Source organism: Malurus melanocephalus, unplaced genomic scaffold, assembly GCF_030028575.1.
Source record: "Malurus melanocephalus ecotype Western Australia unplaced genomic scaffold, MMel_1.1 scaffold_494, whole genome shotgun sequence".
In the NCBI taxonomy this organism is placed as follows: Eukaryota; Metazoa; Chordata; class Aves; order Passeriformes; family Maluridae; genus Malurus; species Malurus melanocephalus.
In genome coordinates, this window is record NW_026623726.1 from 234,318 (window position 1) to 260,235 (window position 25,918).

Consider the following 25,918-nt stretch of genomic DNA (forward strand, 5'->3'; position numbering starts at 1 on the left):
TCGCTGGCAGCTCCAGCCTCAGCCCCGGCCGCCTCCCCTCAGCCCCCTCAGCCCCACCGCCCGGACCCCGCTCCCGGCCGCGCTTTCGGCCGAGCTCACAGCCTACAAAAGGCCGAGCAACAGGAGCCCGGAGCTGCTGTGGCAGCAGGCTCCTCCCATGAGGCTCCCCGAGGAAAGGCCGGAGCGGCCGTGGCTGAGGCTGAGGCTGAGGCTGAGGCTGAGGCTGCGGTGCCGCGCCCGGGTCCTCCCTCCCTCCCCCGCCGGCCCCGGGGCCATCGGAGCGGCCGCGGCTCCCGCAACAAAGGAGCCAAAACAGCACGGCCATCCCTGCTGCCCGGCTCACACATGGGCTGTCTTTGATTTTAATTTTTTTCTTTTTTTCTCCCCGGTTTTACGGTGGAATTTCGGAGTTTGCATCCGCAGGAGGAGGAGGGGGGGATGTGGGGAGATTAAATGACGGTGTGTGTAACGCTTAAAGCTCACACAGATAGCTCCCAGCGCTTTAAAAGCCACTTAAGAAGAGCCTGGTTTAATTAATGGCATYGGACAACTTTTTCTTAAAGTTTCAGGTGGCAGGAATGGTGTTTGGCCCAACTTTAAATAGAACTTTTTAAAGTGTTTCCAGGATGCAGATGTAAAGTTTGTAACAACTTTCACTGAAGCATTAGGCGTTTATAGCCCAACAAATAAGGTTTGAAAAAAATCTAGAACAAACGGTTTTATTCCTAGACTAATTCTTGGGTTAAGTTCCAGCTCCTAAAGTCGCTTAGGTTTTCCCATAGGTTCCTTTACCTGCCTTTAGAGGTTAATCTTCTTTCTCATGTGTTTCTTTGCTTTCTTCTTTCTTTCTGGCCCCTTTACCTGCCTTCTTATAAGTTCCTTTACCTGCTTTCTTACGAGTTTTTTTCTTTCTATAGGTTTCTTTACCTTGTCTCTCATAGATTCTTTTACCTGCTTTCTTACAGGTTTCTTCACTTCTAAGAAAATTGAGCAGTTTTAGCTAGTTGCATGCCCTTATTAATTTCTTAGGTWTCCTCTGGGTCCATTACAACACAAAAGAATGGCTTTACAGGTAATTAAGTCTGCATGGGGGTACACCAAACTGCATGTACGAGCTGCCAGTACCCAAAGAATTAATTGACTCTCTCCCAGGGAGATGATTATCATGTTTATAACACGCCATACAATAACTATTATCTTTATGATATCTATCCCACAGCAAGAGAGTTGGTAGTTTGGGCAGTTGGTAACCAATCGAGATATTTCAGATAAAATGCTGGGGCTGCATAGACTCAGTTTAGCAAAGCTGTTCCCCAGCTGACTCCGTCTCTCCAAACTCTTCAGCTGTGGTGACAAGCACACTTTGGGTGACAAAATTTGACATTTCCCATCCCTCAGAAGTCAGTGCAGCCCCTAGCAGAACTGTGCATCTCCTTGGAATGTCAAGGTACAGTGATGGTTCCTGGTGGCCTCTCAAATCTTTAATTCAGAGCTGAGCCACATAGGGGAAAAGACATTAATCCATTTTTAATTTTTTGACTCTGGAACTGTTTCTACTTCTAGCCCTTGTCTGATCTTCTATAAGCAAAAGGAGGCAACACATTTTTGTTCAGGTATGTTTTGTGTTCAGGAGAACTTTCCCATCTAGGCTGAAAGCTGAAGAAAGGGATTCCCCCTCATGTGCTCATTGCTGCTTTTAACAACTCAGATACTTGCACAGGAAATAAAAGACTGTTTAAGATGATCCCCAGGAACTAAATCAGATACTGTAAAGGGTTAAACTGCTGAAAAATATATAGACTTTCAACATCATCTGGGCTGCAAGGTACGGTTTTCATGGAGCAAACACTGTGCATGGTATGGGGAGAGTTCACTTGGTTTTAGCACTGGGAGCCAGAGCACCCACTGAAAGCAAGAATTAGGATGAGTCTCAGTTAAAATTTTCTGGGGAGAGCATCTCTCTCATGTCCTGCTTCCCAAGCTGCAAGAAACCAGCCATGGAAAAATTTACTGTGATTTTTGATACAGGTACAAGGATCCAGTCCCCCTCTCATTTTGGGGTGAATTATCCTCTTTTGCCATCTGGAAGCCATTTCACAAATAGCTTCTGCAGGTATAACTGCCCTGAGGGGGAGGGAAACCCTGAAAAGAGGAGGATTCATGAAAATAAATTTTTATTTCTTTGCGAGCAGCACTTCAGTCTGGCGCAAAGCCGTGGCCACAGACTGTCCAGAAAAGAACCAAATCRAGCCTTTTTGGAATAAAAGCTCATTCTGCTCAAACAACATGCCTCTCCCTGTTTATCCCTTAGCCTTTTGCTGTGCCAAAACCCTTTGGCTTACTGTGAAGCAATCTCAGCCTGCCTTTGTCACAGAAACATTGGCAGTTGTGTCCTCTGCTATTTAAGCACGGAACCTGAKAGGAGAAAGCCCAGGAACGGTGCTCAGATGTGACTGAGCTGTGTTTATGAAGGCTTGGGGCAGGACAGGGGGATTTTGCTGGAAAGCAAGAGGAGAATGGGAGATAAACGAGATCAGCAGACAATGACAGGGCAGGGGTGGCTGTCGGGGTGCAGCAGGGCCAGGCTGGCTGGRGCACATCAAAGAAAAACCTTGCAAAAGGATTCTCCCGAGGGCAGAGCCCGACCGGAGCCGTGAGTGGATGATGAGAGGATGGGGAGCAGGAGACATCACATCCCTCAGGATGGCTGTGCCCAGTGCTGAGCTGCCAGGAACGGCTGCAAGGAAAGTCCAGAAAGCATCAGGATGGCACAAATGGGGGGACACTTTAAAAATGTAAATCATAGAATGGTTTGGGTTGGAAGGAACCTTGAAGCTGATCTTGTTCCATTCTCCCTGCCATGGGTAGGGATGCCTTCTGCTATCCCAGGGCTCCCAGCCCCAATGTCCAGCCTGGCCTTGGGCACTGCCAGGGATCCAGGGGCAGCCACAGCTTCTCTGGGCACCCTGTGCCAGGGCCTCCCACCCTCACAGGGAAGAATTTCTTCCCAATATCCCACCTAAACCTACCCTCTTCAGCTTAAGGCCGTTCTCCCTTGTGTTATCACTGCAGGTCCTTGTGACCAATGTACATGAGTGATTTTAAATTGTTCTTTGTAAAAACTTGGAGAGTGTTTTAAGGCCCTTATACAACAAATCCACAGAAATGTACTTTGGTTGTTTAGAATGAAAGAGGAATTTCTTGTTTGCATTTCCTATCCAGAGATTCTCATTCACTCAGTGAAACCACAAACCCAATGAACTGCAAAGCAGCCTGGCTGAGACACCAAGCCACGGTCTGTAACAAACACCTGAACTTTGGATTTCCACTGCTTTCCACGTACAAATTCCCCACAACCATCATTTGTGGTGGCTCAAAATTAGGCTGTGCATTTCCCAGCARCTTTTAGAGGCTTTGGGATGGCTCTCTCTTTAAATTCCCAAACTTTCACCTTAACCTTCTGCTTTGAAAGAAAAGGAAACGCTTAATGTTAGTTAACCCATTACATCTTGGCAGATCAAAGTGGTGGGAAACTGCCCTTTTGCAAATTTCTAATTAAGTAAGATTGGTTTTTAGTAAACCCTAGGCTAGTCTCAAAGCTTCGCTAATGCCACTGATAACTTCTCTAGCAAACCAAGTTTATTTAGAGTTTCTGTCAGAAGAACAACATTTGGAGAATGGTAGATGTAGCGTAAGTTTCATGTACCATCATAGCATTCACAAAAAAAAAAGAGATGTGGAAAATCTTGGAGAGTTTAAAATACTCTCACCAGCAAAACTAACTCTGTGTTTTGAGTCACTTAATGACATTGTTAGGAAGGGGAAATGGAAGTTTTAAGTGTCCATTTATTTTTTTTTCCTTAGTTGTTAGTAACTGAGCAGTGTATTCATACTTTTTGCTTCCATTCCAGGAAACAAATCAAATCTTCTCTGTCTGCTGTGGAGTTATTCTTAGCTGGCTTTGATATTTCTATCAGCTAGGAGAGCATAACAATGTTATCATGGTTACAAATTCCAAAGATTTTACATAARCTCTTGAGTGCCTTAAAAAAAATGAGTAAAAGGCTTTATTGATTACACTGTTTGTGTTTCGTTAGCCAAAGCAGCTAGGAAAAACAGACTGTAGAAGAATTTTTGAAAAACAACTTGATGAGTTTCATGGAGCTCAGGCTCAGTGTTTTTCAGAGCACCATGGACAAAAAGATTGACAGGTTGGAGGCTGGAAAACACCAGGCCAATGAATCATTCCAATCCTATTTATCTACATGCAGCCTGTCTCCCTAATTTGATTTTTTTTTTTATCAGTTGGAACAATTAGACACCTCCTTATTTCAGCAGAGCAGGACTGAGGTGGGTACAGGGCTTGCAGGATGGAAAAGGATCCCAGGACAGGGCAGGATTCTCCCTGGCTGACCTGCCAGAGGCTTGGGGTTGTTGGTATCACTCAAGGGAGCAGAGATTTTGGGCCAGCAGAGATTTTGGGCCAGCCTTTACATGTTCCAAGGGCAGGCTGCAGCCTTCACCCAGCTGTCTAAAGGAATGTACCAAGAGGCAAAAAAAGGCAATGGGTGGAATTAAATTGGAAACAACCTTGTGGAGTSCCGGGGCACTTTGGGACAGCTGGGTGTTTTACTGAGGAGGCAGATCCCAAACAGGGGCAGGGGGAAGAGGAAGGATTAAGCCAGGCTGAACAAAGAGGAGATGCCAAGCACATTTCAGCAAGGAGAACAAGATTAACAAACTGGGGCTGCTCCTTCCCCAAGCACAGAGTGGTGGCAATCAGCATTTCACAGGGACCTTAGAATCCAGGACAATTACACCTTTGATTGCAGCAATTAACATTTCTACACTCATTACTGCAATCTGAGAAGAAGAACAATTTACAGAGACTGTAAGAATTAACCTGTGAGGTGAGTGTAGATGAACAGGCCGAAACATCCTTGTAACATTATTTTTTAATTTTTTCCAGGGTAGCCTGATATTAACAAATTGCAATAATTTAAAAATCCTCATCTTTTATTACCAGGGTGTGTGAGTTTCCACACACCCAGACCAATATTGATAAGCCAGGCTCCAAAGAATCAACATAAAAGACAGCAGGAGGGAAAACAGAAGGAAAAGGACAAGGCAAGAACTGTGGAGTTCTGGCTCTTCAGACATATCCCTGTGCCTGTAATTGCTGTTTTCAGAGCTGCCCTCCACAGGGTTCAAAGCTGGGGCTAATCCTACTTTGCATTTTCTGTTAGAAACAGGGACCATGGAACAAGCTCCACGGTATCTCCAATTTTCTGAGAAGCCAGAAGATATTGTGTTGGAACAGAGAGAACAGGGGATGTGTAGGACATGCAGGAATGATTTTGAGAAAACAGCAAGATTACTTGGAAGAAGCGAGGTTGAAAAATACATCTGGGGAAATATAGTTAGAAAATTCARAAGTAATCTGAGAGTTATTTTTAATTTAATGAGAAAAGAAGAAAAGAAATGATGTTAAACTTCCTGTCCAGGCAAAGTATGGCAATGTCCATGTTGGATTTCCTTAGCAAATGCCTGTATTTGATTAAATAAATGTAATGTCTTGAGAAAGACAGAAGGATGTGTGAAAAGAGCAGCTCAGGTATCACCCATCTATGCCAACACCTACTTTATTAATGTGTGCCACGGCCTCACACACCTGGTTTTTCACTGGAATTGTGTTTTGAACACAACAGGGCATTATATCCAATCAGCATTTTATACTTTACAAATTGCATAAATACTTAGATGCTGCCTAAACCAGAGGTCAGTTCAGTCAATGGAATCCATGGAAATAGTTGGCAAAACTCCCTTTCACTTCCTAGAAAGCAATGGGAGATGTCTGTTGGGTGAGAACGAAGTTATTTTAATTTTACTCTTCTGTGAATGGAAAAATACCGAAATTAAATCTTTCAGGCTTCACACAGATGAAATTCCCACAGAACTGCCCATCCTGTTAATTTAGTTCAGGWCTGCAGGCTGAGCTGCAAAGGCACAACTGTACTGACAGCTGCACAGGATAACAGAGACAATAAAATAGGAGAAAAATAAAGAGAAATAATTCAGATACAAAGGAAGAMGGGCAGGAGAGACAAATAACTCAATTAATTTGTGCATTTCCTTTAWGTGCAAATCACCTCCAGCTATTATTCCCTTTGCTTTGTAATCCTGGAATGCTACACACCTGAATCAGTTGTGAAGTTAAAAAAGTGGGAAATAAAGAGCTGCATAATCAGTGTTTTGACAAGTTTCCTTTTAACTCCAAACTCTTGTTTTCAGATGCTAACAACACAAAGCCTAAGTGCTCAAACCCCACTTGCCTGATCTGAAAAGCAGTTCTACACTCCCCACCTCATCCAGCAAGGCTGTTAAAATATTTAATGCTGTATTTGTCAAGCAGACAAAAAAAGACCAAAACATATGTACTGAAGAGTGAATGTTCTTTTTTGGAGTTATCGAACTTGCCAATTTTTGATGGCAAGAACAAAGAAATGAAGCAAATCCAAAAGTATGTCTGGACCAACTTCAGAAATCTTCTCTGACCTTTGCAGAGGACATCAGGAATGTTTTTCAAGCAGCTTGGCTGACTCCAGCTGCTGCCAGGTACTTTTCCCATGTGAGAATATTTAATAAGTGATGGAGTCAGTGCAGCAGAACTCTTCATTCTCCAAGAGCAGGGGTTACCATATTTGCAGCTCCCTGTGCTCCTCCCTGGCTGCACACCCAGCCCAGCTGAGCCCCTGAGAGCATCTCTGCCAGCCTGCATCACCCAAAGGCCTCTGAACACACCCAAACCATCAGATCAGCCAACACGTGCAGTGTGTGCTGCACACCTTTCAAATGCACATCTGGGAATGACTTCACAGCCTCCACTTCAAAAAGCTCCCTCAGTTTTTTTGATTTTTTTTTCCAAGAGATAATGGCAGCTTGCACGCGCCAGCCAGTTGAATTTCAACAGCTTATAAAAAAATCCATCTCACCTCTAAACATCCCTAAAATTCTGCCTAATTTCCAWTWTTTTTTCCATCCTCTGCTCAAYATCTGTCACAGTCCATGATGCAAASRGGAGCATTTCAGGGAYRTAAGGACTCCCTGTCTATAAAGGAACCTCCATTCTTAATGAAAGAAAGAAGATATGTGGGTTACATCACAGATGGGTGGGTATCTATTGCAAAAGGAGAAAAAAGCAGAAAATGAAGCAAATGGATGCCCAATAACAAGTAGGAAGAATGTGATTTTGAAGCCTAGATGTGGCCATTAGGAACACAGGTTTTCAGTTACTGGCCTGGTAAAGGGAGTTAAAAACATCAAAACCATTATAAAAGTTTTTTTTTGTTTTTTTTTTTACTCCTTTTCAATGCTGACAGACAGGGTTGCCAAAATCCTACCCTCCCCTACTTGTGCTGATAGCACTGTTGTATTTCCACAAGGAAGTGGCTTCAKCCACAACCTCCTTTCCAAAAAGGACTGTGCATTTTTACTGGACATTTGAAGTGATTGGTGCWGCAGCATTGCCTGCAGACCTAAGGGCTCTCCCTATCAATGACCAGAATTCTCCTCCTAGAGGAGGTGTGGGCAGGAATCACCAAAARCAGTGCTTGGGTTTATTTCAARACCAGCCTTCTYYCAGGGCACAGCCACAAAGGGAAGAAATTCCTCTATTTCCTCTACAGGAAGAAATCCCAACAAGGATTTAAGAGTCAGATCACAGAGCTTTGCCCCWGCTCACACAGTTCAGTGGGGTTTCGGTGTAAGGGATCTTGTAAGAGATGGAGTTACACTGAAAGAGTGGGGAGGGAAGAAAACAACGCTGAAATAATTCAGAACCTTCTCAGAAAAAAGATTCTCAGAACCATTTCCTTCTCCCAAAAATAATTTCCTTCTTACTAATATTTATTTTGAGAGCTGGGGAGGAATCTTTCTCCCTGGTTTTCTTTACATCAGRTCCACATCCTCACAGTCAGCTTTTAGGAACGTGCACCTCATTTTGCACGGCTGCAGTGGTTTATCCTCTGTCAGGGGCAATAAACCACTGCAAAGCACTCAGAGCTTTGTGGCTGATGGGCAYGGCATATGGAATACACCTTGAAATTAAGGATACAAACCCAGTTTGAATCTCAGAGGAAAACTGGATTGGTCAGCGTGTTGGACCTGATSAAGGCAGAGCAGCCAGCTCAGCCAACGCTCTCTGCTTCTCTTTTGTGTTATAAATGCATACTGCTCTAAAAATGAGCCTGACAAGAGCAGAGGCTCCTCTGGAACCTCTGAGAGTCCCTCTGGACCTCTGAGATTCCCCAGTGTTTCAGCCTTTTGGACAGCCACAGTCCAACCCAGCAGCTGYCTGTTGATGCAAACCCTGACGCTGGAAAAACAGGTGACAATGAATTCTTGAAGCACAAGCATTAAGCAACTACTCAGTGAATTGTCAGCAGCTGCTCCACGAGCCCTGCCCTGCCTGCCACAGGTATTTATTAAAAGTATGATACCCGCCCTGATATGAAACACATGCACAGACACATGCACTGCCCAGTCACTCATGGCTCCTGAGCCAGCCCATRCCAGCAATTTGGGAATTTCAAACCCACTGGGAAGCTTCCCATCATGTAAAGGGAGACAAGCAAAAAGGAAAGGACCTCGAGAAAGGGCAGTGTCTAATTTCCTTGTCATTTTATGGACAGATCCTTCAAGAGAAAATCACATAGCTGCCTTGGTTTTTGGCACTTCTAATATTTTTCTAATGTACGTTCTGCTCACACAATTCCATCACACTCAGCCTCCATCCCAGACTCAAATCCAGCAGGAAGAATTTCCCCACATTCTCACCACAACAGAARCACTTCAGGTATTTCCACTCACAATATGGTTTTATCCCCTTAACCTTGGAGCAATGTGGCACTGGACCTTTTCCCTCCTCAGTCAGTCAGTCAGTGCCATTTACGTTTTTGGGATTACTTAGGAAGATTCCATCTCTGCAGACCATTCGTTCATAGTTTAGCTTTTCCCTGTAGCCCTGTGCTCTGCAGTTGTCTCAGCTCTCGCTGCCTCCTCTGATACAGAAAGGAGAGGGTCAGGGTGCAAGGAAGTTCTGAGGTTACACAGCAAGCAGTGACATGACTAGATAAAGGGAAATCACCTGTTCTGAGATCATAATTATCCTGAATTAACTGCACATCAAACTAGGAATTCAAACAGCAAAGTAAAAGGAGATCATAATTATCCTGAATTAACTGCACATCAAACTAGGAATTCAAACAGCAAAGTAAAAGCTCATTAAAAAAAAAAAAAAAANNNNAGTCTCGGAACATTCCGGAACGCTCTCCCCGCAGGTGGTGGCGCCGTGGGCGGCTCTGCCCCTCCCGGCCCCGCGCGGTTCCTCCGTCAGCGCCGCTCTGAGCTCCCGGAGCCCTCAGGACCCGCCCTGGGAGCGGCTCTGCCCCGCGGGAGGGGAACGGAGCCATCGCCGCTGCTTCGCTCAGTCCGTGGTGCTCAGGGGGATTGGAGGGGAGAGCTACGACAGGTAAATCCCAAATCAAAATCAAAATTAAAAATAAAAAATGCAAAGTAAAAGCTAAAAAAAAAAAAAAAAAAAAAAAAAAAAAAAAAAAAAAAAAAAAAAAAAAAAAAAAAAAAAAAAAAAAAAAAAACACCCCACCAACTTAACTTTATTAAAGCAATTACTGCTAGATTTGGGAAATAAAAAGAAATAAAACCAAAAAAGCAACTCTGAGACTCCACAAGTCCTAGCTCAGAAGAATTCACATCTGAAACAACTCCATGTCATTAGAAACACTGAATAACACGGTGATCAAAGGCACTGTCAGTGCAATTATATTGTAAGGGAGGATAAGAGGGAGGCCCAGACAACGAAGTGTGAGTAATTGGGTTACTCCATGGGCTTGTTTTTAAACACTGCACTCCACCATGTGAATGCTGCAGGTCTCATTTAACTGGGTCACCAGAACTGAGGCAGAAGTCTCCTTAACTTAAGGCTAGGAAGTGCTGTTTGTATCCTGACTTCAGGCTACGAGGTGTGAGCACTGGGAAGCAAACCCACACAGGTAAGGACAGGAATGTGGCCCAGSAGATGGAACAGCTCAGAGCTCAGCTCCTCAGCTTTTAGGACCTCTCTGTCCTCACAAATATTTTTTTYCCCCCACGTAATGCACATTTAGAAGCAACATATATTTAGGATAAAGTTAAGAACAGAGTAAGTGACATACCCTCCCAAACCGCCCGGACAACGGGCATCTGCCTGGAAAATTGCACCCCTCTCCAGCCCCGRGCTCCTGCCAAGCATTTCACGCAGTAATTCAAAGTAAATACCTTTCAGTGGGTAATCCTGCCACAGCCACGTCGTGAAGTTCACTGAGGTCAAGGTTCTTAGGCTCAGTTAATGCAGGCGGTGATAGCTTTCCTTTGGCATCCTGGAGGGAGCTTTGGTGTTCTGCATTCATCCTGCTTGGCTGATTTTCAGCAGCAGCGAGACCTGCACATGCAGAATGCTCATCCTGCTCCATCACAGGGAAAGCTGCAGAGTGGTTTTTGCACAGCTCTGCCTCCTGCTCCTCGCTGCTGGTGTTTATAGCTAAGTGTCCCTCAGCAGTGACTAACATCCTTGCAGTACCTGTTTCGGRGATGTCTCCAGTTTTTCCTTTACCTGTCCTTGCCGTGCTCAGCTCTGTGTCACCGCTCTCTTTCACATCTCCCTCAGTCACACTGCCAGCTTCTACTTTACAGTCAGTTTGCAAGCAATCATCCTGGCTTACTTCAGTTTTTAAGTAATCTATTAACCCCTGCACCGTCACTTTCTTTTCTTGCTGCGCATCTTGAGGATTTCCCGATGTTTCCAAGCATTTCCCGTTTACTGTTTCATCCTGTATCACCTGCATGTCATTCTGAGACCCGATGTCATGCACAAAACTGCTGTGAACATGTSCCTCCTGCYCCTCCTCAGGTGACACATTAAAATKGTCTGGCAGTTTTTCACTTCTGTAAGATCCTCCGGGGACAAGAGTTGAAGCTGCCATGCCAGAGATGCTCTTGGCAACGCCTGGATCGCCGTGCTCACTTTCCTCCTGCTCATTTGGCTTAAGATCCTGGCACTGCTCACTGGGAAGACTCAGATCCCCTTCAGAGGAAGCTGGTTTTGTAATTAAGTGATTTCCCTGCGTGGCAGCAGCATCTCCTCCATCGCCCGCAGAGCTCGCAGCTCCGCCGGGCTGCTGCTGCCTGTCGGAACACGAGGGCAACTCCTCAGCTGCTGCCCCATGGGATGAAGCTGGTCCTTGCTCCTTTATCTCTAAGCTCATTAGCGATTCAGGATCAACGCCACCGGCACACACGCCCTCCTGTCTTTCCATCTCACCGCTCTCGCTGGGTTTGCCCGGCTGGCGAGGATTTTCCGGAGCGCGTTGGGCAGATGGAGCGCCATCCAAGCTGGGGAACAACTCTTCTAAACAGCCAGCGGGCTGCCTGCTTGCCTCGGTCTCCTGGAGATTTGCTGGTGGCAGCTCTGCTGCTGTGTTTGCTCCTTGCAGAGATTTGCCTTGGGCAGCTTTGTGGGAAGTACCGGCAGCTAAAGACAACTCGTGCCCCTCTGATTCTGAGGTGGCCTCGGGAGCTCCTGTGCCTGCCCTGTTTGGTTCTGAAAAGTTCTCCACACCACAGAGTTCTGCTGTGTCCTTGGCCACTGCACTCTGCTTGGAGCCTGCATGGTTTTCGGACAAAAGTTGGGGTAATTCAGCACTCAGTGTGCTGTTGAGAGTTTTTTTAAAAATCTGGCTGATGTGCTCTCTGAAGTCTGGGATGCTGGAGCTAATGTCCAGGGAGCTGCAAGTCAGAGCCTCATGCTCCCTTGCAGAGTTCTCTGCAGACTGCTTGGAAATACTGATGTCTGCCCTGGTTATGTTATTATTCTCTTTTGAAAGCTCTTCCATTTTTTCTGAATTCCCATGTTTCTCTAAGATCTCACCGTACTTGTCATCTACACAGATATTGGTTGCAATTTCCTCATTACAGCCTTCTTGTGATGATGAAAGGCTCAGCAGCTTCCCTTCTGGAGTAGGGAGTGCTAACAGAGCCTCTGCTGAACTGTCACTTTGCTGCTCTTTGAAGTTTAGCTCACTTTTTGTTTTTTTGGATTTAATTGCAGTGATCTCTTTCTTCAGCTTCTCAGAACTGAAGTGTGATGAGTTTCCAGTTCTCTGCCCTACATTCAAAGTCTCTGGCAGGGTGAAACTCCCATCTCCATCACCCTGAAAACTTTGCTCTGGACAGTCTTTTCCACTCACACGCATATTCCCTGCAGAGCTGTTTTCTGAATTTGCTGTTTTGCCTGTGCTTTCCCTGGATGAAGGACCTGAGAGTGCTGACACCTGAGGACCCTGCAAATTGGAGTTACTGTCTAATGTGCTTTGACATGCCACAGCTTCCAGATCATAATTTAGTGATTCGCCCCCAGTACTCTTGTCTGTGTTGTTTCCAGGTTGCTGGCTGGAATGGCTGAGTGCAGAGGGCTGGGTAGAGAGGGCTGTAAAATCTGCYTGACAGTAACCAGGCTGCTCTGTTGCATTTTGAATGCAGCTGGATTTATGTGAGTTATCAGTGGGAATTATTTCCCTGTGTGCCTGTAGTGATGAAGGAGATTCCTGTGCTCCTGGACTTGTATCAGGCTTTATATTGCTTATTTCTGTGACAGAAGTGACAGAAGCACTGTCCTCACAACTTATCTCCGCATTTCCATCTTTCTGGAAGATTCCCCCATCAGCAGCCAGAATATTTTCTGAGTTTTTTGCCATTAATGGTGCTTTCCTTTGAGTTTCTGGACAAGGTATTTGGGGATCGTTTTTCTCAGAATTATCAGCAGTATGTGCTATTTCTGTATCAGCCTGTGATGTGTTGGTGGCACTTGCTGAATGCTGCGTCCCTGGCAGAGCGTTCACAGCAGCATTACCCTCTCCCCTGCCTGGCTGCTCATCCTTTCCAGGCTCATCACAAAACGTGTCTCTCTGACATGCTGCTTCATGCTGCCTCGCTGAGATCAAAGAATTATCACCCTGCTCGGGCTTGCTCGGGTTTTGCTTAGCGCAGCACTTCCCTTCTGCCTTGAGATGGGTTTTGTTTTGCTCCTTGCCATCTTGCAAATGAAGCACGCTCACACCAGGAGGGTTTTGCCCGTGTTTGCTGCTGCACACATCCTCAGCTCTGCTGTCCTTGTCCTGTTCTTCTGGCCTGTCAGAGCCAGGCTGGGGCGGTGCTGGCCCTGGCACAGATTGTTTTTCAGGGTTGTTTGAAATCTCCAGAGGTGTTTGTGGTGTGTTGTTATCTCGGTCCAATTGCCGCCCGGGTTTCTGTGCCCTTCCTTTGTGCTCCTGCTCACCTGCTCCCCTGACAGCTGCCAGGCTGTTTTGGTGTTGTTCAGGTCGTGTATTTGAGCTCCAGCCACTGTCACCAGCACCAGGCAGCAGCTGCTCTGTTTGCCCTACCTGGGGAGGAGCTGTTGGATTTTCTGTGTTTTCCTGCGGCTCTCGGATACCGCGCTCCAGAATCTCTGCAGAGCTGCTCGTGTCCCTGTCAGAGGGACAGCTCTCTGCAGTGAYGTGGCTGTCACCCCCTTCCTCCATGTGAATGTGCTGAGCAGTGAGCCCTGAAGTGCCAGCTGCAGCCTGGGGGGGTTCTGAACGGGTCTTCTGCGTTTTTCTGTGACTTTCTGGAGCCTCTTGCTCCGGCTGAGCTTGCATTGGCACATCTGATTTACATTCACTTTTCTGAGCCAAATCTTCCTCCTCCTCAGACCTTTTCCCTGCAGTTTGGTGCTTCTCTTGCTGAGTACCTTCATTTTGATTCCCATCCCCAGCAATGCTGTGTGCAGCTGCAGGTTCCTGTTCTGGATCTCTGTGAGATGCTTCAGTGATTAAACTGTTCTGGTCTTTGGTTTCTGGAGCCTGTGAGGCCTCCTTGGTTTGTCCCACAGTCCCTGCCAACTCATCCAACCCCTGGAAATMGAGTTTTAATTGGGGCATTTTTGCACTTTCTCCTGACTTGCTGGAGCTCTCAGGCTTTTCCTGACTCTCAGCTTTGCATTCAGGTTCCAGCACAGTTTCTCCAGCAAAATTCTTTTCCCAGGATTCATCCTGCTTACTCTGCTTAATATGACCGTTCCCAGGGTGGAGGAGCACTGAACTGTGTGCACCATCCAAACAAACTTTTTCAGTCCTGCTACAGCCTGACTGCTCTGAAGTTCTGCCTCCTGCCCCAGTGTTAAAACAATCAGAACTCCGTGGGCATTCCTCCCTTGCCAGCTGTGGGGTAGCCATTATTTTGTTCTCCAGACCATCTTGGGAAGCTGCTTTCTCTTGGCTCGTTTGTTGATCAGGCTCACAACCACAAGGCTGGGAATTACTTTTGGATGATTTAAAGTTGCACTCTAAATTCAGAGGCCTTCCCTCACCTTCTTCCCCCAGGTCACCTGTTGAGGTGTTTTCACCAAGACTGAATTTTTCAGGGTCCTGTTCCAAGTGGGGATTTTCCATGTCCTGGTGGTGGCTGCTGACAGAGCTCAACATTTGTCTTCCTGCCCCACTCGAGCCCTCAGGTAATTCACTGGTTTCTGACATTTGTGCATCCTCTGTTCTGATTCCATTTTTCCCTCCTGTTACATCCGCCCCCGTTTCTTTTTGATACAGCTCAGTGGATCTGCACACAGAAGTACTTAATGCATATTCCTCCAGTAATAATCTTTTATCTACCACTGAATTTTCCTTGGTGGGACTGATAATGCTTTCTGTTTCAGAACGCGTGGTGCTTTCTCTAGACACATCACCAGCTTTTATAATTTCATTGCTATTGGCTTCTTCTGGGCTTTCAGTTGTGACAGCTGATTTTTCTTCTTCCTCTCTCTCAAAAGATAAAGGCACGCTGAAATTCTCAGCACTAATAAGCTCATCCTCCTTTTGAAGCTCTCTTTGAWAAAGGGGTTTGTTTTTTTCAGAAGCTGTTTTCACTGCTTCACTCCTCGGTGGATCTTGAGGGCCGTTTCCAGGCACATACTCACTTGAAAGCTCTTCAGGCTTTGGTACCAGGAAGAAATTTGGAGGGCTAGAAGGCAACTCTGACATTAAAGTACAGGGTTCTGATTGCTTCCTTCTGCTTCCAGGTAGAGCTGGATTTGCCTCATTCCCTTTAGCTGYTGTTTCAGCCCCCATCTGTAGGTTACAGATCCCACTGAAACCCTGAGCATTCACAATTGCTCCAAATTTTTCACTGTCTGAGCCTCCTGTTGCTGGATAATTTGGGATTAAGGTTTCCTTTTTCATTAGCAGACCCTCTCCACCATCTGTGTTCTGTCTACCTTGCTKCATTACTGCCTGCAGCTGACCTACTTCCAAAACTCCTCGCTCCTGCCCGGCCTCCTGAGCAGTAAAATAATCTCCTGCTGCTTCACCCCGGGGAATCGAGCTGACATGTGGCTCCCTCATGCCACCCAGCTGCTCGTCCTGCTGGAGTGATCYTAATGCACTCAAACCCATTTGTGTGGCTCCTGGCATTTCTGGGATGGTTGCTGCAGGGCTGGGCTCCAGGCAGGGCATTTTGGGCTCGTTCTCGCTGGTTTTGGTAGAGTGGGCAGTGATATTTTCCACAGATTTTGCATGTGCTGACCCCTCTTGTGTGCCATTCCMTGGAGCTGGTGCTGTGCTGCAGTCTGAGGGGTGTGATTTGTCACTGCTGCCTGTGCCATGTTCCTTGGAGAGAGGCACAGAGATGGGCAGGCTCCTCTCCCTCACTTCAGCAGAGTTTTTTAAGAACYCAGAGTCTGTTTGTCCTCCTGGCTCGTGCAGGGCAGTGCTGTGTCCTGTCCCCTCTGCAGGCACCGTGCTGGAGTTGGGTTTGGAAAGCTCTTCAGCACTGATGCCTTCATTACCGAYGCTGCCAACAATGGAAACGTTTATTTGTCTCATGTCAATAAAGAAGCAAAGAATAAGAAGCAAAGAACAAAACCGTTTCGTGCCGCTGGTGTTTCAAAGCCATGCAGTGCATGCACTGAGAAGCTGATAATCTGCTTTCAGGGGTTAAACCATCAGACACGGTGTTTTAAATGCTCATTACTCTGCAAAGTGTGTTCTCTGTTTTACCTGGTGCTGTAAATGCTCATTACTCTGCAAAGTGTATTCTCTGTTTTACCTGGTGCTTTAAATGCTCTTTACTCTGTGTTCTCTGTTTTACCTGAGAGCCACCGTGCTCACAGCATGCATTTTAACCATTCCAAAATCTCCAAAAAGTGTGGGGAGAGGGGACACGCATCTGACAGCCTAAAGAAGCAACACGGGAAAAAAACTGGGGGAAAAAAACACTGGGAAAAGCCACGGCACCTCAAAGAAAGGCTTTTTGTTTCTGCTTCTGAGAGACTACTTTGCCAAATCTACACAGCAATGCTGTTATCTGGCTGTGCTTGAGCGCGTAGCACGAGATTAAGAAGGGCCCATCTGCTGAATGTTTTCTCCAACTAATCAGCACGCTTGGTTCTCACCAAAAGGGCAAAGGGCTCACCCTGCCCAGTGTGGGATGCTGCTGYGCCGTGATCCACACCCGATGAGGTCATTTAATCGCGGGGTTTGATTTCAGTGCATCTAAGCTATAAACCTTGSTGTGTTCTCTTTCTCCACCCATTAAAGATAAGATAGAATGAATGGAATCAGAGGTGACTAAGTGCCAGAAGGAGGGGTTTTTTTAAATATTCTTCACTGTTTGGACCACAGTTTTTCTCAGTGAGGTTTGTAGGTGGTGAAATGGGTTAATCTTGCTCTCTCATTCACCTTCTTGGGTATATTCTCACTGCTTCAGGGAATATGGAGAGAAAAATCTGTTTGGAACTGAATGTACAGAGGAGCAAGGGGCAGTGTTTATTTAACATGAAATTATGAATCCCAAGCAAAGCAGGACTCAGATAACACCTTGGAGGGGAGGCTCACGCTGAGCCCACAACTGCAGCTCGGCCACAGCTTAGCAGTGACAGGTTACATTTCAGAAATTCCAACTCCCCCATAGATTGGAGCTRGAAAAGATGCTTAAAACACCTTCTGCAAGGCCAAGCATAGATTGGATTTTAGGTAATCTCCAGAAATCTGAGAAGCTTCTCTCTGCTTCTGTGCCCAAGTTTTACACACAAGACACTCGATSGAGAGGTGAGTCAGTGATCAGCTCTGGGGTTCCTGTGGGTGAGGTTTGTGTTTTTATGGACACAGCCTCTTGAGCTGTGCTACTGTGCACAAAATGCCCTTCCAGGTGGGGCCAAACACACTCCTTATACTGAGAAGTGCCCAACAAGCAATTTCATTAAGGACACCTGCACCTAAAACTGAACAGGAGTGTGCCTTAGATCCTGAAAACCTTCTTCAGAGTTGTTGCAGTGGGAAATAAACTACAATTAAATTTGCCTATATTAAGGCTRAGCCTCAAATCTAAAGTAAAATATCTGCAACTCACAATTCATGTATAGTTTATATAGGTATAAACAATTTTCAGCAATGCTTGGCATGGGTTTGAACATTTAATTTATAACATCAATACATTTTATTTAAAGTTTCAGAAAATGCTTTTGCCCAGAGGAATTTTTCTTTCCCTAGCACACTGAAAACATTAATCCATATAAAACTCACTGACACTGGGAATAGCAGAGATGGGAATACCAGGGATGGCAATACAGTATTTGGTGTCTGCTGGATCACTGACAACATGGGGCATGACAGGACATGAGCAAACAGCAGGGAAATGCCACGAGGCTTTCCCTAAAGAGGAATACACTTCATTATTGACATTAATTTTGCACTCAGGGAAGCTTAATTAGAAGAGGAGGGACAGAAACCACAAAACTGAGATGAGGAGGGGATGGAGAAGTGGGAGTCAGTTGTTATTCTGGCTTTTTGCTGTGCTGCAGGTCTATCTTCTTACTGACTAAATTGCTCATTAGCAGTTTTGTGCCCAGGGTTCTTCACCCTGGAAGCATTCTCCTGTCAGAGATACCGTGATCAGGAGGAGAACAAAACCAGGTGGAGGTTGAGGGGGGGAAGCCCCTCTAACCTCTGTGAAATTGGGCATTGGAAAAAGGAGAAAACACAATCTACAGTTAGAATTTCTGCTTATCATTTATCTTTARTCTCTGATTGTTTACTTATCATTAATCCCATCTGTCAACAGAGCTGGAAAATGCACAGTAATAAATCTGGGATGGAAATGTTGGTCATRTTCMCTATATAGAAAATCCATCATCATAWATTTGCATTTTTCASATTTCATCTGACTGAATTTTCTCTTTTACACACGACTTCTTTGTTACATTAGACTTCTGTTTGCGGCTATGAAATATGAAACAGCTCCAGACATGTCTGAAGTGGTTAAATATTCTTGACTACAATTTCTAAACCCGTGAACTCTCTACTGCCCTGCTGGTAGCAACTTTACCAAGAGCCACAGTAATAAACTCGTGACTTAGCAGGTTCAAGGGAGATGACAATCCTATGAACCAAGCTCAGCATTATGAATCAATCACAATATTTTTTCTGGTACTCAGTAATGCTGAGAAGTTGTTCATTTTCCTCAGGAGCAGATGAAGGAATTGGGACAAGTTTGTAATGAATGTGTGCTGAGCAGAATKAAAATGACAGTGCTGGCACATGCTGTGACAGCGAGTTAAACTATCACTTTTGGAGGGAGTAGCACAGATTCATTATTGGGGCTGCTGCAGCTTGCCTCAATGTTTTATTCAGGACACAACACAGAAMTGAAAGGTTTGATTTTTAATCATAATAGGATAAGTCCAGACTGACCTGCCTGGATATCTCTATTTATGTTTCTCCCTCTGATGGGACTAACAAGGAAATCCATACAGGGAGCATATCCTACATCTTCCTTTTCATTATTTGCAATCTTGCTTTTCTGTCTGCAAGACATTGCCAGGGTTAGACAAACATCTGTTGGGAATGCCTTAAGCACAGTTGATCCTGCTTTAGGGCAGAAGGATGGACTGGGTGACCCTTTAAGGTCACACCTAGTCCCATTATCTTCCACTCTCTTAAAAGGGAATARCACTACTGGGAAATTACACCACATGCTGAAGATAATTCCCCTGAGTAAAACCCCATCTACATTAAATCAATAATTACTTGCAGGGAGCATGTGTTTYCAGACAACCCATTTAATACAATCAAAGCTATGGCCCTAAAAGTTGGTATTTTTAAACASAGGAAAATAAAGTATGTTTCCTTTTGTGGGTAATCTGATGTATCACAGTGTYTTTAAAGGGAAAGTTYATTCATATTTAAAACAAAACATGCAAATGACAAAGCACGGAGGAACAGTCGAGTTCCTCATAGTTCATGCAGGGTTTAGGGCAGAAAAAGTAATTTTGCTATGAATAATTGCTGCATGTGACTGATGATGTTAAAAAAAAAAAAAAAAAAAGAAGATGTAGTCGTGCAAAGAGCTAGGTGCATCTGTGGCTTGAAATATTTGTGACCAACTGCAAAAAAAAAAAAAAAAAAAAGAAGATGTAGTCGTGCAAAGAGCTAGGTGCATCTGTGGCTTGAAATATTTGTGACCAACTGCACCCAGGAGTTCCTAAAGGGATTTCTTCCCTCATCTTAGAAGTTGAAAAGAATTTACAATTTCAGCGCCCTCACAGACCGAACATATGGATACTGTACTTCCACTTACAGCATCTAATAACAACGAGTAAATTTTTTACATGCCTAAAATGCTTGTTTTGCATGAATAATTATTGAGAATTTGCTTGTTTGGAAGTGCATGGCAAATTTACCAATTAATTTTTAATACCTGCAGTTAACCTCTTCCACCACCATCAGATCTTGTGGCAAGTCTGAATTTTTCTGGAACCATTTAAGAGTCCTGCCCAGTTACTCAGATGTTTATTAGGAGAGCACTGCCTGGTCTGTATTGAGGGTGTGAAGCTATAAAGGATGTTAAGAAATGGATGACTTTTGGTTCTCATCCCATAAAAGCTTCCAGATTAAGAGCCATACCCGATTTGTCAGCCATTAACACTTGAAATGACAGCTCCCATTAGTCCTTGTGCAAAGACAAAGGTCCAGGGGACAAAACCAGCAGCAGCCAGACAAAATCTCTGCTGGCATTTACTGAGTGGGACCCTGTGTGGAGAGGGGGTTACAGATGACAAGATACGATGTGTACTCGAAAAACAACAAGAAATGAAGATATCACGACAGAAAAGTGTAGATAATTCAAAATTTCCATTTCTAATCCTTTTGCTTTCCTTCTAACACATACAGCTGCAAGGACAGGGAGCTCTCCCAACCCAGTCCCTGGTGAACAGTGAATCCCAGAGCTCACACAGGGCTGCCATCCACACTGATGTAACCCCAAGCCTGAGTGATTCTATTCCCACGAGGGAAATGAAATCTGGGGATGAATTCAGAAAGCACCGAGGGCAGCAGATGCACAGGGAGCTCAGTGAGCACAGCACATGGCAGCTGCCTCTCAAAAGGGTCTGTTCTCTTTCCCTGACACACGAGAGATCAGTGTGTACATTCTGAGCTCACACATTTGGACACAGCGTGCTGGAGGAACTGAGTTAAGGAATCCTGCATTTTAATCTGTCCCTAAGAGGTACTGCAAGTTAATGAGGAACATGGAATTCATTTCCATATTCCCTTTCCAAAACAAAACAAAACAAGTCGCAATTTTAGAGACAGAACAAGTCACTGTTTGAACTTTTCAGAGCAAGCAAACACATGAGAAATCCATCATCGCTGAAGGGCTGCTAACAGCAGCCAGACTCCCCCACCCTCTGTGCATCTAAGCTTTCAGGAAAAAGTGAAGCAGGAATAATGATCTGTAGGATCCTCCTGGGAGCCATCCTCCCCTTCTCCCCCACCCCCAGGCACTTTTCACCTCCTTGTTCCATCCACAGAACAAAACGCAGGCCCTGCAGTATTTTAAGTATGACCAAAGTGAGTTACTCTAAGATTAAAGAGGGGAGCTGTGCTACTGCTGCAGGAAGCACAGCCAGATCTTCAGTTCCAGCTCCAGGACTGGCTCCTGGTCTCCATCTGAGCTATCTGGAGCATCAGCAGGGTGCATGGCATTGATGGATTATCCCAAGGGATTTGTGCAGCTTTGTCACCCCACGGTGTCTCTGTGGGTCCCACAGGATCTGTGCCCTGCACTCCTGGTGGGAGAGCAGCCAAGGTCATCCACAAAGAATCCATTTCCCTGAAATGTTTTCTTTTAAATTGATGTGTCTGCTTCCTCCTAAGCCTGCTGGAAAAAGGGCCTCTGGGGTAGAGCTGTCCAGCTAAGGATTCCCCAGGCTGTGCACCAGGAGAAAGCCATGGTCACACCTCACACCAGCACCACTGCAAAGCCTGAGGCTTCCTGGCTCTTTGGCTTTTTCATGCCACGTGAAAAGTTCACAGATTAATTAATTACTGACGGCCTCACTTTTCAGCACACAGGACTAACAAGAAACAGGTAAGAAAAAACTGCACTGAAACAGATTGTTCTAAAGTTAGAGCCACAGATGTTTTGAATTCCTAAAGGCAAGAATTTAAAAGCGACCGAAACAACTTGTGAGAATTTGGGGGGGGGTGGGAGAAAGCCACCCAGAAGAAAAGCAMAGGCGGTAATTTTCCACCCAGAGATCCTCCACGCAAAAGGACAGCAGGTCACACGCTCTTMAAACTCTCAGAGTTCACTCTGGGGTGGAAGAGATGCGTTCAAAGCAGCACAGGGGAGCGAGTTAAAAATAAACAGCTGGAATGTGGAACTTCAAAGATTTTCCGTTTATTGTCTTTGTTTCTATTTTGGCAGGATGGAGCTTACAAGACACCCAAACCAGGCATGTGCCAGCAACTTCAGGAGCAAGGCTGAATAACAAGGAATTTCTGAGCTCCCGCCCATCTAATAAGTTTCCTGAAACAAGAATCCTATGAATCCTTTCAAGCTGACTCATCCGTGCAACATTCATCTCCCACGAGTCAGAATTTTGCATGCTGCTGTGCAAAGCTGTTCCAGCCAGCTTGAATATAAATCTAAGTGCTCTAGGTGCTCACATTTTGAAAAGGAGCCCCCAAAGAACTCTTGCTATGCTGTTTTTGAACAATGCATTTTTTTAAGAGGCAAATTAGTTACAGAATGGGATAAAGTTACTATGCTAATGGTTAAAAAAAAAAAAGAAAAGCAAGACTACACTTGCTGCAGGCAAACCACAAATATTCCAAGCCCAAGGTAAGAGTTTCCACTGCACCAGGTGGATGCTGGTGCAAATGCTGCTGTTATTGTGAATTCCACAAACATCTCCAGTTTGCAGGATTGTCAGTCRTGACAGATCTACCATGAATATTAGCACATAGCAATACTCATCATTTCCTCCTTCCCCCTTCCCATAATAGAACCTGCATACTGCTAAGAATAGCAGAAAATTACTGGTTTGCTGTCACAAATGAATGCATAATTATTTTAAAGTAGCTTACGACTTTATAAAAAAAATTTTGTTTTCTTCATTAGGACAATGTGGTTACACACAGACAATATAGTGATTGTGCACAATGCCATCACGAGAAACTACAAACTAGAGGATACATGTGGTATTTGTTAACTGAAATAACAAACAAACAAAACACACATCTTAAAATGTCACCCTGTCCAATTTGGCATCATTACTCCAAAATCTGATTTTTTTTCCTAGCTGCTGAGATTGGCATTAAAGACACTCAGAGATATGAAAAATTCATCCAATAAAAAGCTGTTCCATGTATAGACCTGATGTTCAATTGTGGAGTGATAATGGTTTACACAAGCTGTGCCTCTCAAGGAAAGAAGTGCAACCTTCCATCACTTTAAACTTCATTCCTAAATACCTTTATCACTGTAAATTGACTTAGCAGTCTTAGTCTTGCTCAGACTCTATTATTTTCAGTAGATAATTAAGGTGTCCTAGTGGCAATCAGAAGAAATTGAATTAATAGTAAATACCTCCCTGTGTGAGTAYTGAAGTACAGCCTCCTGAAGTGTAAGAGCTCCACAGCACAGCCAAACTGTCCCTTCCAGAAAATAAACTGCTCTTTTTTCAGAAATCCTTTTAGATTATGACACGTGCCTGAATTTCCAGGAAATGCCCTCAGTGTGGTCAATTATGATCTTATTTAATACCTAAACTAGGACTTAAACTGCCACAAACTGCTGCATAATATCAGTAATTTTAAAATACACTAGACTGGAATGGAATGGAATAGAATAGAATAGAATAGAATAGAATAGAATAGAATAGAATAGAATAGAATAGAATAGAATAGAATAGAATAGAACAGAACATTGGAAGGGAGCTGCTATGATCCAGCTGCCTGAGCACTTCAGGGCTGACCAAAAGTTGAAACAAACATTTTCAATGTTGCTCTGTCTCAGATGAGATTTTATTAGTAGAAGCAAAAAGCACGGAAAGTTTAGGTCAGGGGTTACTACAACAGCTGGAGCTAGGATTATAGTTACAGAGCAAGGCGAGAAAGTCAGTCTGGTGAACAGTGAGTAGTTCTTGTGGTATCGGGTTATTCTGACGATTGCACCATCATCATCATCATCATCATCATCATCATCATCATCATCATCATCATCATCCATCAGGATGACAGAACTTGAAAAATCAGTTAGAGGGCTCCAGTACTATTCCCAGGAGGAACCTTCCTGTCTTACCTTGCACGTCCTGGGGCTGGTGGGGATAAACTCTCAGCCCCTGGCACAGCAGCAGGAAGAGGGTCTGAGATGTCCTGACCTCCAGGCTTTTCTAGGCTGTTTTCCTGAGGGCTCCATTTCAAATTGTGGCCATTACCAGGAGGYTGGCCTAGTTCTGAATCTTGTGGAGTGTTCTGGAATGAAAAGAGAAGAACAATTTAAATGTGCTGCTATTTTGGAGAATACATAAGCTTAAGGAGTTTTGTTCTGCCCACTCACAGACAGCTTCTGCAGTGGATTTCACTACTTTGATGGAACKTGCAGGTTCTAAAGCCAAGCCATTTTCTTTCTAAACAGCAGAAAAGCAGAAGGAAGTGGTTGAGCCAAAAATAAGTCCTAGGAAAAGAAGAGGGAGAGAAGAATGCTGCAATTGTTCTAAAGCAGCCAGGGCCTTTACTGACCCAAGGAGGATATCATCTTCTCTGTTTCCAAGCCTTGCTAAGCAAGTTTGAAATGAGAAAGGATGGARAGAGGCTGTGAACTTGGACACTCCTAATATTAGCAATATATCTGGAGTAAAGTTACAGAAAAAGCCAACGTCATTCAAGACCCAGMACTTGAATCCATGTCCAGATTCTTTCCCTCCCACTTCAACAAAACTCAGAATGCTCTGAGGTGAAACACAGGGCTTGGTTCTTCAGCAGGCTGCCCTTCTGTGATAACAGCTACAGGAAATGCTGCACTGCAGTGACAAATGCTGTTACACAACTGTGGCTATGCTGCATCACCTGTTCTCAAAGGTAAATAATTACCCAGATCTTCATCCATGCAGATGGATGCCTTTACGTGAGCGGATTTTTTTGTTTTGTTTTTTATTGTAAACTACTGGCTTTGCTGCAGGAAGGGAGCTCTGTGCAAGCACCAGGGTTACAACAGGTAGTGGCGCCCTCCTACTGATTTTTTTTTTTAAGAAGTGTCTTAAAAAGGTGGAGATGAGCTGGACAGGGCTGCTCTGAACAGCAGCTGAAGATTTAAGTGTAGCAAAAGAACTGGAGTAATGGAGAGGAAAYAAGWGAAAAGCAAAMAAGTCTGAATTAAGGTCTTTTTCAAATCCTCTGRCACATCAAGCAACAGTTAAAGAGAAGGAAAACTGCTTYATCAAATSACTTTYAACATSARGTCACTGTTGTTTTGATTTTTAATYGTAGCAGTAAAAAGCCTAAGGCACACTTGACCTAAAGACACCTGAGTGTATTTACTGATGGCAGAACCACTGCAGGGTAACCCAGAGATGAAAAGCACAGCACRCGATTCCATCTCATCTCTTGGTGTTTTTCTCTCAATTCTAATGTTTATTTTGTTCCAGCAGTAGTCAATAAATTGCAGAGAGCTATTGTTGGAAGAATGATGTTCTCTGTGTGAGCAGGGTGAGCTCCCACACAGCCAAAGCTTCCCGAGCTGGGAGCCAGCACTGAGACACCCAGTGGACGAGCAAAACCCGTGTAATGAGCAATTGAAAAGGTCAGGGCGCACTGAAAATACAAAATACACTTCCTTTATACTTAAGATAAATTTGATTAACTCTCATATCCTCTGCCTTTCCCTGGAGGAACCCCTTCACTGCAGTTYTGTTTGCAGGAGTCTCCTTTATCTCACCACTTTCCGCTGGGATAGACCGAAGCTCTTGGTTTGATGATTATGGAGCGCTTACCCAGCATGTGCTGACATCTGGCATTGAGAATATTTATTTAAGTACATATGTTGGCTGCAAACCCGGAGTATATGGCAAAAAAAATACTAGAACATCAAGAATTATATGAGGAAATTTGTTTCTTTCAGCCAGGAAAAAAAAGAAGAAAAAAATAGAGCTGAGTTAGCTTGCAGGGCTCTGTTTTGCTTTTGGTGCAGCGTTTTGGGCAGCCCTGATTTTGCTTGCATGAGGAATCTGTATGGAGAGTCTATTTCAGCATGCAGAGAGAAAGAGCTATGAAAATAGTGTTATTAAATTATCAGGAAAAAACCCAACCAGGGGCTACTAAACTCCCACCAAGCCAGGCAAAGCAACCACAGCGCTCTGCTTTGATCAGTGCTTGTATCGTGACTTATCTTGAGAGCTACAGGTGCTCAGACCCAGGGGTGGGCCACAAACAAATGCCTCATGGCAGCAGCCAAATGAAAAATCATTTCCAGGCCCCTTGCAGACAGAAAT

At 44.6% G+C, this 25,918-nt stretch overlaps 1 protein-coding gene across 6 annotated transcripts in view; it reads right to left on the reverse strand.

The window, feature by feature from the left end:
* TACC2 (transforming acidic coiled-coil containing protein 2) overlaps window positions 1-25,918 on the reverse strand; it is a 114,306-nt gene that overhangs the window by 77,244 nt on the left and 11,144 nt on the right. For 2 of the 6 annotated variants that reach the window (XM_057381148.1, XM_057381150.1), the window contains exon 1: window positions 10,336-12,863. In XM_057381148.1, the coding sequence (XP_057237131.1) occupies window positions 10,336-12,809 (2,474 nt within the window). In that variant the 5' untranslated portion in view covers window positions 12,810-12,863. Of the gene's footprint in view, window positions 1-10,335; window positions 15,937-23,730; window positions 23,904-25,918 lie in introns of those variants that run through there. The other 4 variants (XM_057381149.1, XM_057381151.1, XM_057381153.1 and 1 more) reach the window with 3 other exon arrangements.